This window comes from Thamnophis sirtalis, unplaced genomic scaffold, assembly GCF_051295495.1.
Source record: "Thamnophis sirtalis isolate CommonGarterSnake01/CBP01778 unplaced genomic scaffold, rThaSir2_p1.2 scaffold_1, whole genome shotgun sequence".
NCBI lineage: Eukaryota > Metazoa > Chordata > Lepidosauria > Squamata > Natricidae > Thamnophis > Thamnophis sirtalis.
The window spans coordinates 122,030,203-122,045,226 of record NW_028261381.1 but is presented as its reverse complement, the minus strand read 5'-3'; the positions used below and the strand labels follow the sequence as shown (position 1 = coordinate 122,045,226).

General features: G+C 37.4%; 1 protein-coding gene across 1 annotated transcript in view; it reads right to left on the bottom strand.

The window, feature by feature from the left end:
* Positions 1 to 12,149, bottom strand: part of SCFD1 (sec1 family domain containing 1) — a 49,824-nt gene extending 37,675 nt beyond the window's left edge. The window contains exons 1-5 of the mRNA XM_087723253.1: positions 11,995 to 12,149; positions 6,107 to 6,177; positions 5,529 to 5,617; positions 4,671 to 4,761; positions 2,029 to 2,151 (exon numbers count right to left, since the gene is read on the bottom strand). Coding sequence (XP_087579379.1) covers positions 2,029 to 2,151; positions 4,671 to 4,761; positions 5,529 to 5,617; positions 6,107 to 6,177; positions 11,995 to 12,025 — 405 coding nt within the window. The 5' untranslated portion in view covers positions 12,026 to 12,149. The remainder of the gene's footprint in view (positions 1 to 2,028; positions 2,152 to 4,670; positions 4,762 to 5,528; positions 5,618 to 6,106; positions 6,178 to 11,994) is intronic.
* Positions 12,150 to 15,024: the final 2,875 nt, after the last annotated feature.

Here is a 15,024-nt window from a genome sequence, read left to right as displayed (position 1 = left end):
GAACTTCCAATAAAACAAAACCATCACAGGATACAATTAATGCCTACATGCATTATGCATCTCTGGGGTGACTCCCTCCCTATGGAATATCACCCCCCCACCCCCACCCCAAAATAAGATTAGTCCCCAACTTGATACTTTTCCAGAAGGCCCGGAAGAGTGTTTCTGTTAGTGGGCCTGGGGAATCCGATGTTGATATGGAGATGCTCAAGCGTTGGTTTGATTCTGTTTCTTGCCATTGTGTGTATTGTACAGGTTTCTGTATTGTGATTTTTAATTTTGTAAGCCATCAAGAGTCACCACGTGGGAACATTGGTTGGCCACACAAATTTGTTTAATGAATAAATTAGAAAATGATAAAATGTAAGAGTTATCTCAACTAAGTTTGCAACTGGCATCTTTATATATCTTTATGCATTTTTTTTCTATGAAAAAATCCTCTTCTTACCCCAATGGACGGGCTGAGTCTCAATCTCGAGTCCTCTATCAGAGGTCTAGGAGACTGAGAGTTCTGTGCTGCATTTTAGCTGTTCCTAGTATTGTTTTCTTCTGGACTCTGATATTGTTCCTAGGATCAAATGGAGTCACTCTCCCAACTTAGAAGTCACAGCCCCGAGTGCTCCTACCACCACTGAAATAATTTCGACCTTTATTTTCTACGTTCTCTCCAGTTATTCCTTCAGGCCCTAGTACTTTCTCCAGCTTCTCATACTCCTTCCTGATGCTGTTAGTACTTGGCACCTCTACCTCTAATACCACTGCTGTTTTCTGGTCCTTATTTACACCATGATGTCTGGTTGATTGGCCAGTACCTGCTTATCTGTATCTGGAAGTCTCATGGGATCTTAGTCCCATTATTCTCTATGATCTTCTGTTGAGCCCATATCCTGTGGACTTCGGGTACACCTGGTTGTGCCATTCAGTGTATGCTGTTGCTGCCTGCATCTAACATCCTGTCACTATGTGTGTTCGATTGTCTTGGGGGCTTCTCTGCATAGTCTGCACCTCAGCTGCTATCTAGTGTGATAGATGCCTGTTTCTATGAACTGGTGCTTAGTGCCTCTCCCTGTGCTGATATGATCAGTGCCTCAGCACTGTTTCTTAATCCAGCCCTTTCCAGTCATTGCTAAGGTTCTCCAATGTTTGCCACATCAGCTATCTGTCACTAGTATATCCCATGTCTTGCCATGGCACTTTCTCTGGTTGATCTTCCTCTCATATCTGCTGCTGCTTCAGCAACATATCTCAGAGTGCCATCTTCTGATATATTCCTGGATGTTCTGGATTTGTCCAGGACAGTGGCTTTAACATTCACCAGATCCCACCTGCCAGTTTCCAGCTGGTATACAGTTCCTGGGTTTTTGTTTTGTTGTGGAACTCTTTATACATTGTGAGGAGTTTCTGAGTCTTCACATCAATGGTTTGCATGCCCATATTATGGTGGCCAGCTCACTATACTGGCAGGGTATCTGATGACTAGCAGGCCATTGAGGTGGCTCTTCAGAACCTGCTTATCCTTTAGTGATACTTGGACATTGCTGTCTTTCTTGCCTCATCATGGCACCCATGTAACTGTGAGATATCAAGGTATTTGTAACTGGTCTCTATGTCTGCATATTCATATCCAGTATTTTGAATTATCTGGTCTATGCAGAACAGCAATGTGCACATACATCAGTTAGTGTGTGCCATACTTGATGGCCACTTGTGTGAGATGTTTTGAGTTGACTTCCAGTGTTGTTTTCCACAGTCCCATTGAGTTCTTGAGGAACAAGACTTGAGTGTCTTGTTGTCTTATATAGCATCAGGTAATGACAAATCCATGTACTGTATGTGTTAAGAGATTCCAATGCCGAAACTATTTTTTGGAATCAAAGATATACAATACCAATCACTCTACAAGCAATGTATTTTCAAAGATGTATTTTTAAATTAATTATAGATTTGTGCCAGATACATGCTTTGGAAATACATAAGCATGTGTGTCATGTTCGCCTGTATCAATATAACTTAAATTATACTTTGTACCTTAGCAACTTGTGCAACTGCATTGGCACCAAGAGCAGCATTTGCTATATCTTCCAGTTTACTTCTTGAAATGGCAGAAATAAAATTTAAATAATACGATTCATAAAGTTGATTTCTAAGATCCTGAAAGAAAAAAAGACCAAACCAAACAATGTTAAATAAGTGGGCTTTTAGTGAACAAGAGTGCTTTAAGATTAAAATATTTAGCAAACAGGACAGTAAAGATGCAATTATTTTACGCAATTTTCCATTGGACAAATTAACTGTCGGGAACTTGCCTTATTTAGGAGTACAATTTTAATATCTTATTAATTTAAACATAGAAATTATCTTTAACATATGCCATGAGAAGTTGAAAGTGGATCCATAAAACTGAAGAGCTGAGTAGATGTGGCTGTATGACATTTTGTAAAACAAACCAAGGAGATATGTTTAATTAAATTTGGGATGTCCTGCATCATGATTAGATGCATTTTTCTAGTTCCTTGCTGAGTTTACTATCACTATTGAAATTTCAATTGAGATGCAATATTTTTAGTTCCTTATTGGCAAGATTGGCATTCATTAATATAATTTTTTAAAAATGCTTCTAAGTGAAAAAGTGTTTATTTTAAAATGAATGTCACCTGGGTTACAGAAATGGGATAATTGGTCAAAATTCTGTGATGTGACTACTTCTTAAAATCTGGATATACTAGGCCACCTCATTTTCTGATTAAATAATTTGTATTATGGCCAGGAAGCATTTTCTACTGAAGAGACATTATACAGTGGATTATTTCCCTCCCATTTGCTCCTAAGATGGATATAAGATTCAGTCAGTGCTTCAGTTCTACAAACAGCTCCATCTGCAGTTTCTGAATAAAAAGCTATTTGGAGAGCTCAAAGAAGCATATTTGAGAAATAGATATATTAAATACAACTGATTGCTGAAACTGAGGGTTTGAATGCTTTTTGTCTGCTATAGAAAATATACTCGCAAAGGAAGTCTTAAGTACCATTTTCCTACAATGGAATAATGACATTCTAAAATGAGATAAGATGTGACTGTTTGAGGGATACAAGTCAATGTCAAGGTTCTGAATTCTTCTTTGCTAATAAATCTTGATGGTCTCCTGACATTCAATATATGTCAATATATGTCTCTTTGTTGGAACTGAGGCAGCAGATGGATGGGAAGATCCTTTTCTGGCTCTGATGAAAGACGGCATGGCTGGGTCTAAGTTCAGAGTGATAGCTCCTGGCTAGATGATATAAAAGTCTTACTTGGTAGAGAGTGACCCCAATTTCTGCTATATGCCTGGCTGAAATCATAGCTTAGATATTCTCAAATGCCATTTTCTGTATGAGGAACTGCAGTGAAGCTCTGAAGGGGGCTTGGGTGAAGGCTTGGAATACTAACCAAAGTTCCTGTGAAGAATACAGTATATGATGAATAATGATTCGACCTAATAGTCTGGTCCAGGGGTGTCAGGATCAGCTCCAACTCTGACAAAAACTTGCTCCAGAAGAGCTGGTTGGACCTTATCCTAAAGAAGCAGCTAGCATTCCAATGCCTGAGGCACGTTTATTGAGAAATCACTGGAACTGGAAAGACCATCAAGCTCCAGTGTGTGCCATATGCAATGAATAATAGAGAGCAGAGCAGCAGTTTACATGCCAGGGAAATTCTCATCTGTTACCAAGTCCGTTATATTTAAGGGCAACTGCTAGCCTGGCTTCCTTCAGTGGAAATACAACTGTTTACTGAAAACTCTGCTTGTTTGTACCCTAAATTCCTGACTACAGAAACTCTGTTGTTGTGGATACAGACCAACTGATGACCTACCCAAGACACTGAAATCTTTGGATTATGCCCCTACAAAACTTCTGCCTGATGCTTTTAGCCTTTGAAAACTCATGATAGACAAGCTTTCAAGATACTTGATTCTGTTCAAATTTTGGATGCAATTACTTATGCACCGTGTCTAAAATCTGTAACATCTCCTCACAATAACATGTCTGTTCTTTAGGTAAAGGTAAAAGTTCCCCTCGCACATATGTAATAGTCATTCCCGTCTCTAGGGGGAGATGTTCATCTCCGTTTCAAAGCTGAAGAGCCAGCGCTGTCCGAAGATGTCTCCGTGGTCATGTGGCCGGCATGACTAAACACTGAAGGTGCACGTAATGCTGTTACCTTCCCACCAAAGTGGTCCCTATTTTTCTACTTGCATTTTTATGTGATTTCAAACTGCTAGGTTGGCAGAAGCTGGGACAAGTAATGGGCGCTCACTCTATTACGCGGTACTAGCAAGGAGTCCATTATCAAGGAATCCAAACTATTTTTACTAGTATCATACTGTAGCCAGCTATTTAGTTCAGCCTTTATCTCCCCATCTAAAGAAGATAACTTTCATCATCCAAAAGTTCAAGTCACAAGTTTGATTACAGTCAAGTTTATCTCATTTGAAAACCATGAAATCCAGCATTGGATGATCACTTTCTCAGAATGTTTTCCTCACATGTAATACTAAAATGAAATGTCTACCTCTTAACAAGTCCTCAGAACATACAGCTGCCACTTTCTCATCTTATTTCTATCCCCTTGAATTCTATATTACAATTTTGTTACTATTTATAGAAAACATTAAATATATATCTACCTGGCACAGCCTATCAATATTTTCTTCTGTTGGCATTACAAAATATATTGCTGGAACATCAGGAATAGGGTCTCGATCAGAATGAAGAAGACTGAAAAGAAAAGAAACTTAAGTTATTTAATATCAGGCAAACAAACTAAAAAGTCATTTAAAGAACAAAGACATCACTTGATCCTATGAATTTACTTAGGATTAAGCATCACAGAAAGCTGAGTATTATTTATTATTATCTTTCCATAAATGATGGTTTATAATTAATTATACAAAAAATGCAAACAGAACAATCTATAACAAAAGCTTTTTAAAAAGTTAAACCAACATTGAGCACACTAATGTGTAAAATCAAATTGATACTTTTAAGTTCTACTCAAAAACTCAAAAATAGGGACTATTTAATTAATCAGAAAGCATTTTATTTATTCCATGACAATCTCTGTAAGAGATTGTATCATGGCCAGGAAAGAAATAAGGTATACTATTCAATGAAATATATTTTCTCCTATCAGCAACCTCTGCGAACACTTTTGAACTCTACTGAGACTGTTTTGACACATGATTAAAACATATATTTTTAGATTTTTCTCTTGATTCATTTCAGTATTTTCTAAACTAATAATTTTATCATCAATGTCATCAAACTAGTTTAACTTTATACTAACTAGCATGCTAGTCTTCAAGTTTGCTTTTGACAGGGCAATGCCCCTGATTAGTATTGGGCCCTTATAATTTTCTCATCTATTGACTCATTGGCAGGATATCTGATTTGCAACTTAATCTGATAAACTTTCAATTACATAACATATTTCAAATACTATGCATTACAATATATCCACAGACATAAACATACACAATACATACAGATGCAAAGTAATGCCCATATCTCTTAATTCTTTCACAGAGAGTAATGGAGATATTATGTCCTGGCCGAATCTGTCATAAATAAGAACCTAAAATGGAAACACAATAATATTAAAATATACACAATGCATATAATCTTAATACACTCTTTTTAAGCTATTTTCCCACTAACACTTCCTTTATAGTTAATATTATACCTCAAAATATGGTATTATACACCTCTCTCATTCAAAAAGTAAGGACACCTTTGATTTAAACAAAGGAAGGGATGAATTTACAGAAAGGATAAAACAGTAAGTTAAACAGTTTTAGTTGCAATATTAAGAATTGTTTTGAAATAAATGTTCTTCAGTGTTTACAATTGTTTTTTTATACAGCCTTCATCAAAATTTCAGGCCAGCTAATTTTCAATTGTCAATTGTTTTTTCTATTTACTTGTTTTTTACAAATAACAATTGCTCGACTATGTCACCTTATTAACTAGAATTATAAAAAATATTTTTCAAAAATATGACATGGAGGTTAATTTGACAATATCAATTATCTTGAATAAAAGATCAATTTATAACTTGACTTACTTTCCATACTGGTTCACCTGTACTGTTTTTAACAGGTGGCACATTAAAATTCAACATGCGTTTCAAAGCCCCTGAAAAAAGAAAGAATTCCATTTTATTTGTTAATAATTATAATGATCACAATCTTAAAATATTTATATTTGGGGGACACTGCAGAGAACGGGCTGTAATCTTTTGAATTTGCGACCAAAATGCTTCTTTTAAACTAAAGGACTAGACTAGAGGAATACTTGTTTATGGATATTAACATCTAAAACAGAGAACTATAAAGAAAATGAAAACTTGCGCAAATCTCTAGATACCCAGCACATTTATACAAATGTCTTGGTGAGCCCTTGACACCATCTTTATCATCTGCAGCAGGCAGAATAAATATAATTGGAAGATCTATTCTATGTGCAAGTACTCCTTGCTGTGACCACAGTTGTGATTGGTAACTCTAGTCTATTGTTAACCATTGCACTTGCTAAGCAAAACATGTCGCTGCAACAGGTTTACAACCTCACTTCCATCATTAAGCAGATCAGAGTGGGTTATTAAGCGAGACATCACATGACTGTGACTTGTGATTTTACTGCCAACTTCTAATGATTCTGCTTGTTGGAAGTGGGTTGGGAAGCATGCAAATGTAGATCATTTGATTGCAGGGCATGGCAACAGTCATAAATACTCACAAAATGCCTGAATGTCAAATGCAGGACTGCAGGGATGCTGTGACAGTCAAAAACGTGAGGACTAGTTGTACAGTTAATTTTACAGCACCATTGTAACTTTGACTGGACATTAAATGAGTTCTAACTGTACAAATCTTGACTGTGATACTCTTAAATTCCATTGTTGATAAATAGGACAATTATCTTATTTAACCAATCATTATGTTTATCAAGTCTTTCAGAAATTTCAGCTAAAGAAAAGGCAAAAACCAACTATTCAAAAGTTAACCAACAAGAAGAAATCAGAGCTACCAAACTGGTTATCGACCTTGGAAGTGTTCTTCCATCCGAATTTTATTAATTTAGGGAAAGTAATTATTTATAACGTAGTATAATTATATCTCTATAATTTTAAACGAAAGAGGCGAACTAAAATCTAGAAGAGAATTATATGAGGAAGGAATAGAACTGGAATGGTGGGCTTACTTACAAGTCCAATCTCGATACGTAAAAGACAAAAAAGAATGGGGCATTAGGAAAGAACCTACAGAATTAGATAAAATTTTACTAGGTAAAGAGGATAAATGATTAAAAAAATATACCATTATCTATTGAATTATACAATGGCAGAAGAGCAAGTAAAGGAAACCATGTTAGCATAGAGTAGGAACTTTGGTTACAGCATAGATTTGGACAATTGGTAAGACTTATGGGAAAGAAACAGAAAGTTAACTTTAGCCACCTCATATAACGAAAACTTACGCAAGATGGTCTACAGGTGGCACATCCCACCCACAAGATTAGCTAAAATTAACAAAAATGTATCACCACGATGTTGGAAATGTAATGCTGCATTAGGGACCTTCTACCATATGTGGTGGGAGTGCACGGAAGCTAGGGCTTTTTGGCACCAGATAAGAAAGTATTTGGAAGAGATGCTAATCAAAGGATGGAGTTGAGGCCAGAATTATTTCTACTAGGGATTACAAAAGAAAAACATAGCAAAGGTGGACTATATTTAATGCTGCATATTTTAACGGTGGCAACACTGGTTTTTTGCACAGAAATGGAAAAATAAGGAGATTCCCTCAGAAAAAGAAATAATAAATAAGATATTGATGTGCGCAGAGATGGACAGACTGACTCTAGAGCTCAAAGACAAGGGTGAGACGGAATATCACGAAATCTGGGACAAATGGTGCCAATGGTTAGAAATGAGGGAAAAAGGCCGGGACAGAAAAACACAGACTAGTTAAGAATAGGAAAATATGGTATTAAGAATGTGTGATATATAGAAATTGGATATATTTGTATGATTAGTAATTATATATATAAAAAGAATCAACTGACCAGTAATCTGACTGACTACATAACCTATGTAATGGATATAAAACATAACTGTTGTAAGATCTAATCACTATATGGAGGTTTATGCCAGCAATATTGCACTATATCCAATGTTTTTAATGTTTATCTAATAAAAAACTTTATTTTAAAAAAGAAGAAAACAGGGCACATGTAATTTATATTCACAGTTCTTCATAGCAATAGCAGCACTATGAAGCGGTATATAAGTCTAAGTTCTATACTTAGACTTATATACTGCTTCATAGTGCTTTTAAAGCACTTACAGAGTCAGCATATTGCCCCCAACAATCTGGGTCCTCATAGCAATGTAAAAAGCTAAAGAAAAAGGGGGATTTGTTTACCAACTTGGGTTTCTTATTATAATTATATGGAAAGAAATAAGAAGACTGTTGTCTTCTACTGCTCTCCTCATATTGGAGGAGACATTTATAAAAACCTGTTTATGTGTAAACCTTCCATTTCACCGTAAGCACTAATCATGCAGAAGGTGCCACTGATACCTTTTTTCAATCAATAATTAAGGGACAGCAATTAAAAAGTATACCTCCTTCACATTATTATAGAATAATTAGGGTAGAATATAGCAAGCAGCTGTTACCAAGGACAAATTTTTAACAGGCCTGTCTTGGACTTTTCCAATAAAGGCCACTCAGTCTCCCAGGAATCAAACTGACAATGTATAGTAGACCTGCCATGTTTTATCAGGCCTCTGCGTGTGCCAAGGACATGGTTCACTGAGTACTTCTAGGATAGGAAAATGGTTTACTCAACAAGTTATAAGTCTTAGAACAGTGATCCCATTGCATCTAACAGTATGGTTGGGTGCTCAACCTTGATTCTTCGCAGTGAGTTTTTAATGAACAGGAAGGCAAACCCATCTGGCACTTTTACAGAGAAACGTATGAGTAACTGAGGTCTACTTTTACCATGACCTCTTTCATACTATCAGACAAGTTGGTATTATATTTTCTACTCTCTATCCTGACATCCCCATTTTTAATGTTTATTTAGTTTATTATTTATGGTATCTATTTTTATGGTGCTTCTCTGTTCCATCTACCCCAATTACTATGATAGAAGGACTGCCCAAATTTTTCTGTTTGTCTTCAGTAAAGTCCCTGTTTTTGGCAGGCGGTACTTCCATACTTTCCAAAGTTTTAAGAGTGTTCTTTCAACCTGCCACCTATTACATTTCTACCATAGGTAATTGCCATCTTTGGATGCAGTGGCAAGGAATTATGGGAGCTGTGATCAAACACACTTAGAAGATATTAGATTACACGAAGCACCTGTTAGATATAGTGCATAAAAGGAAGACCCTGACTTGTTTCAAGAACTAATATATATGAATAAGTATAAGCATAATCTTTATTGCCATTGTACTTAAATACAATGAAATTGGTTTTCAAATGTCTTTAAAAAGGTATAGCAATTATGGATTCTCTATAGGTTACTAAATTGATGAGCAAGAAAGGTATATCCTAAAAATCAAAGCATACCATGGAAACCTGCCAAAGGATCCCTCCAAATAAAACATATTGAAACAAGTTGACAAAATAAGTTTGATATGGATGAGGGAAAAATGAGATTAGTTTAGTTATATGTTAACTCCATATATAATTTAACTGTTCTGAACTGGACACATTCTTCCTTCTTCTCAGCATAACAGCAAATAATTTTTACTTCTAAACTCAACCTCTGAGAGCATACCTGACATGGAGTTTATCTGGAAAAAAATATTTTACCTACGATATTGGGCTATAAACCAAACTATAAACTCAACGTCTCATAATTTAACAGTAGAAGTAGAGATGGCATTGTCTATATGGGAAAAAAAACCTGACTTTAATGCAACTTTCCTCACCCAAGTGATTTCCAGATGGCTTAGATGACAAACCCCATAATCCCAATGAGCATAATCACTGTTGGATGGGATAGATGAAGCCATCCATCAAATCTGAGGACACCTGGTTGGGGACTGCCCCGTTAAAGGACCTTCTGTTTTACAAACTCCAAGTACATGTTTCTTATCGTGGCACGACAAAACCGCGCTCGACTAAAGCACGCCCGATTAAACCGCGTCGCTGATGTCATCAACAGGGCGACAACAGCGAGCGCGGAGAAAGAAGGGCGCTTTAAATAGCGCTTTGAAAGCAAGCTGATTCAAGTTAAGGTAAGGGTTAGCTTTAGGGTTAGCTTTAGGGTTAGGGTTAGGTTGAGGGTTAGGTTAAGGGTTAGGGTTAGGTTTAGGATTAGGTTAAGGGTTAGGATTAGGGTTAGGTTAAGGGTTAGGTTTAGGGTTAGGTTTAGGATTAGGTTTAGGGGGGTTAGGTTTAGGGGTTAATTTTAGGTTTAGCGTTTACAGCGTGCTTCTGTCTCCGCGCTGTTGTCGCCCTGTGATGACGTCAGCTACGCAGTTTTGTCGAGCGCGCTTTAGTCGAATGCGGTTTTGTGGTGGAACCGTTTCTTATAAACCCGTGATGGTGAGCCTATGGCATGCGTGCCACAGGCAGCATGCAGTGCCCTCTGCAGGCATGCGAGCCATCATCCCAGCTCAGCTCTGCCGAGCATGCACCTGTGTCTCCAGCTGGTTTTCGGGTCTCTGCCATGCATACACTGGGGGGGGGGTGTATGTAGGAGACACATGCATGCGTGTGGGGGTGTTGCACACAGAGGAAGTTGTACACGCATACGCAGGTCATGTGGGGTGGGTCATGTGCGCATTACACTATGGGTGTGTGCGCGCACTTTTGGCACTCAGCACCAAAAAGGTTAGCCATCATTTTTATAAACTATTCACTCTTATATTTTCAATTTGTCTTGTTGATTGACCAGCCTAAAAATTAATTCAGGTATTCCTTTCTCTCTGAAACAATTTCTTTTGCAAGGCAGTATAGGTAGTCCTCGAGTTACGACCACAATTGTGCGGTGGCGCAGGGGTTAGAATGCAGGCTACTTTTGCTCACTGTTTGCTGCCTGCAATTTGGCAGTTCAAAACTCACTAGGCTCAAGGTTGACTCAGCCTTCCATCCTTCCAAGATCGGTAAAATGAGGACCTAGATTATTGGGGGCAATAGGCTGACTCTGTAAACTGCCTAGAGAGGGCTGTAAAACACTGTAAAATGGTATAGAAGTGTAAATGATATTGCTATTGAACCCAAAATTTATGTTGCTAAGTGAAACATTTGTTAAGTTTGTCCCATTTTATAACTTTTCTTACAACATTTGTTAAGTGAATCACTGCAGTTTTTAAATTAGTAACACTGTTGTTAAGTGAAGTGTAACACTCTTCTGTTGTGAATGTGAATCAGTGGCCAATCATCGGAATACAAATCACATGACTATGGGGGGGGAAGGACGCTGCAACAGTCATAAGTGTGAAAAATGGTCATAAGTCACTTTTTTCAGTGCCAGTGTAAGTGAACCGTCGTAAGTCGAGGACTACCTGTACTGGTGGAAAGCCAGCTTCCCGTTTTGCACCATGCCCTTAAACTTTAGCCCACGAACTCATTCCTAGCAGGTAATCGCCAAGGCTAAGCGAAAACCAAGATAAACAAAGGCCTCCAGAAGCACCCTAAGCGGGAGGCACAAAGAGGGCAACCCAGTAGTGGGGGCTCCATCAGCCCAGCCGAGACTTGGCATGCCCGCCCGCCCGCTCTCACGACGGGGCAGAAAACACTCCTCTCACATTAAAAGCACCAAGGCAAGCTACAGCGACGAAGGGAGGGTCGCAATGCAACACCGGACAGACACGAAGGAGGAGGCCCTCGCCTTCTCCTTGGAGCCAGTCCCGGCTTCAAGCGTGCCGAAGAAGGCAAGGCGACCAGACCAAACAATCCTGCGAGCGACCTAACGCCGGGCACTCACCGGTCTGCTTCTCCCGGATGCTGGCCGCCATCTTCCCCTGATGTTCGGGCCGACTCCGCCCCCCTCACCGCCGCGCCATCACCAGCCCGGCAGACGTGGCGCGCCAGAGGACTACGCGGGTTCTTGCGGGAGCGCGGAGGGCGGAGTCTGCCGAACTCATGGACGACCTGTCGGCGCTGTTGCTGCTCCGAGGGCGGCTTCCTTCGAGAAAGGGAGGGATGCCGCGTCGTAGTAGACCGGCGCCCCCGTCCTGCTTCTTGAGGAACGGGAGTTGGGATTTGGCATTCTCCTGTTGCGTTCCTGCGTTTCATTCTGAACATTATTCACTTTGTGGGCGACAGTTGGTCGGATGACTGGATTGATAATCCTCGGCACTGTTTTTATGGGACTTTATGCGTGTGAAAGCGGATCGGCGCGTTTAAGCTTTCATTTCTGACCAAACCTATGGTTTTGGGGACTTTTAGTTACCTTTTGTTCAATACATTCTTACAACTCCTCCTCCTCCTAGCATTTTCCCCGCAGGTTCCAAGGTAACTTGCGGGAAAAATGCTAGGATTGTGATGACGACGACGGTGGAAGTACACGTAGGATCTTGTTCTTTAAACTTTAGCCTCACTTATTATTGCGTCTTAAAAGGAAAACAAAACCACAACTTTTCCGCATGCTAATTAAATCCCCTTACTTCTTGATTTTTCAGGGTGGCTGAGTGCTGACTGGAACTTGCATATCTATCTCCACAGGCATTGAACGCAATTACTTCAGGAATAAAACAAAAAATACTGTACAAGATTGTATTTGTCTCCCCAAATACCAAGAATGATTTAAGTTCCACTCTTTTCTAGCAGTGGTTAATTATCCCTGCATTTCACAGGAAAGTGAATTGTTAGTATGGTTAAGCTTTCACTTTCAGATTAAATTCTTTTTGGTGAGACAGTGGCAACTTCAACCAACCTTTATTAACCAATCTTTGGAACAATAGTTATATATAATTATTTTCATGCATTCCAAAGGAACTATAAATAATATCCTTCTGAAGTTTTTATTTGGACATGGAAAGTACATCAGTAACATTTGATCAAGTTGGGTTACATGTCCATCCATCCATACTTTATAGATTTATCCCACATTTAATTTTATCATTAGACTCACAATGTTTAATTATTCTCTAAAGAATTTGGACCAACAGTACTTAAGAAATAAACATGTAACACTTTTAACTAGAAATCCTTGATTTATTGCACTTTACATGGACATGTATGTATGTATGTATACACACACAAGATAGTTCCATATATTGCTACAAGTAACTTAAAAGCAAAGTACAAAAGACATTGAAAGTTACAAAAGGCTTCTTGAAATAATAGTTTTACATAAACCATAATTTACAAATGTGTAACCTTATATACAAGATTTATATTCCACTTTTTCTTAATGCTAAGTTTCATCTTTCAATAGTACGTATTTCCTTTTTCACATGTATTTTTCTCAATAGATACTTGTGTTAGAAGAAATAGTGAATTCTTGAATCTTATTTCAAGTACCTGAGCTCAAAAGGAATACTGTTGCCCTGGACTGACACACATATATAAATCCGATTAATTTACAGTGTTTCTTACTTCTCTGTTGTAATCAGTAGATAGTGTATTATACAGTCTAGCAAAGTTCAAATTCAAGTACTATAATAATTGGAAGAATGTGTGATACTCTGTACAGATAAATTACATTGAGAGATTATTAAGGCATCTCTTATTTCCTTAGTCCATCCCCATAAACTGCTATAAATTTTGCTAGAATCACATGGTAAGGGCAAAGAATGGATAATAAGAAAAACATCCAATATCAATCATGACACATAAGCACCATTGACTCTGGGCAACAAAGGGAATCTCAATATTTATATATTATGACTGTTACAAAGAAATAGGATGATATTGCAGAAATTTCACTGTAAAATAATGTAAATGTAAAAATTTTATAATGTAAAATAATAATACTGAAGCAATAATAAAACAAAAATTGTTTTTTCATCACCATACCCATACATATGCTAGCCTTATTGATAGTTCTGATTTATATTACTACCTTGTTTCCACTAGAACCAATCAGAAATTAGGCAAAATATGATCCTTATGTAGAAAAAGCATGACCAGGAGCAAAACTACAAGTTCTATACATTTGTAAGATATTTTGCAAATATATCTTCCTTTAAATCACATGAATATTGAAAAGCACAATAAAACATGTTCTAGTAAAGGCATGGCGATTTGCGATTCAAAAAGCTGTAATTTTTCATTAGTCACGTTGAAAGGTCTTTAAAAAACTACATATATAACCATGTTATTCACTCACACCAAAAGGCTATTTGTATGTGACAAAATAATGAAAGTATAAAGTTCACTGAAAACTGTCTACAGCTATATGTATATCCTTTAAAACATTTATAAAGATATGAAATGTGAGAATTGCCAACATTTACTTCTGAAAATGTTTCTGAAATGTTTATAAGCAATTTTTCTAAGTAGTATGCAAGAATTATTTAATCACCCCCCAGAAAGTTTCCCTTTTCAATTGTCACACATACTGCTTAAACATCAAATTGAATTTTGTAAATTTACATTAATTTTGCAAAACTAAATTAAAATATTCTAATTAATTCTAGCATACAATCAAAACCTCAGTGGAAATCAATAAACCCCAAAGTAGTAAACTATATCTGTCAAATTTCTGCAAAAATGCCAAGATAAAAAAATCTCAACTTTTCAAATGAAAATGTAAATAACCCTATATTAACATGAAACACCTTCTAGGCAACACATATAAGACTATGTGTTCTAGTTCTGCCTTGGGCTGGGTAACAATGGGTTAGTCACCTTTTCTCAGTCCTAGGAAATAGGCAATGGAAAATACTGAAAATCCTCTGGGGCGGACAACGACCCTGCAGGGATTTGTCCAGATAGTCTCTGAGAATCCAACATAATTGAATGGAAGGGGAAAAAGTATATTTAAAAAATTACCTCCAAGGTATTTACA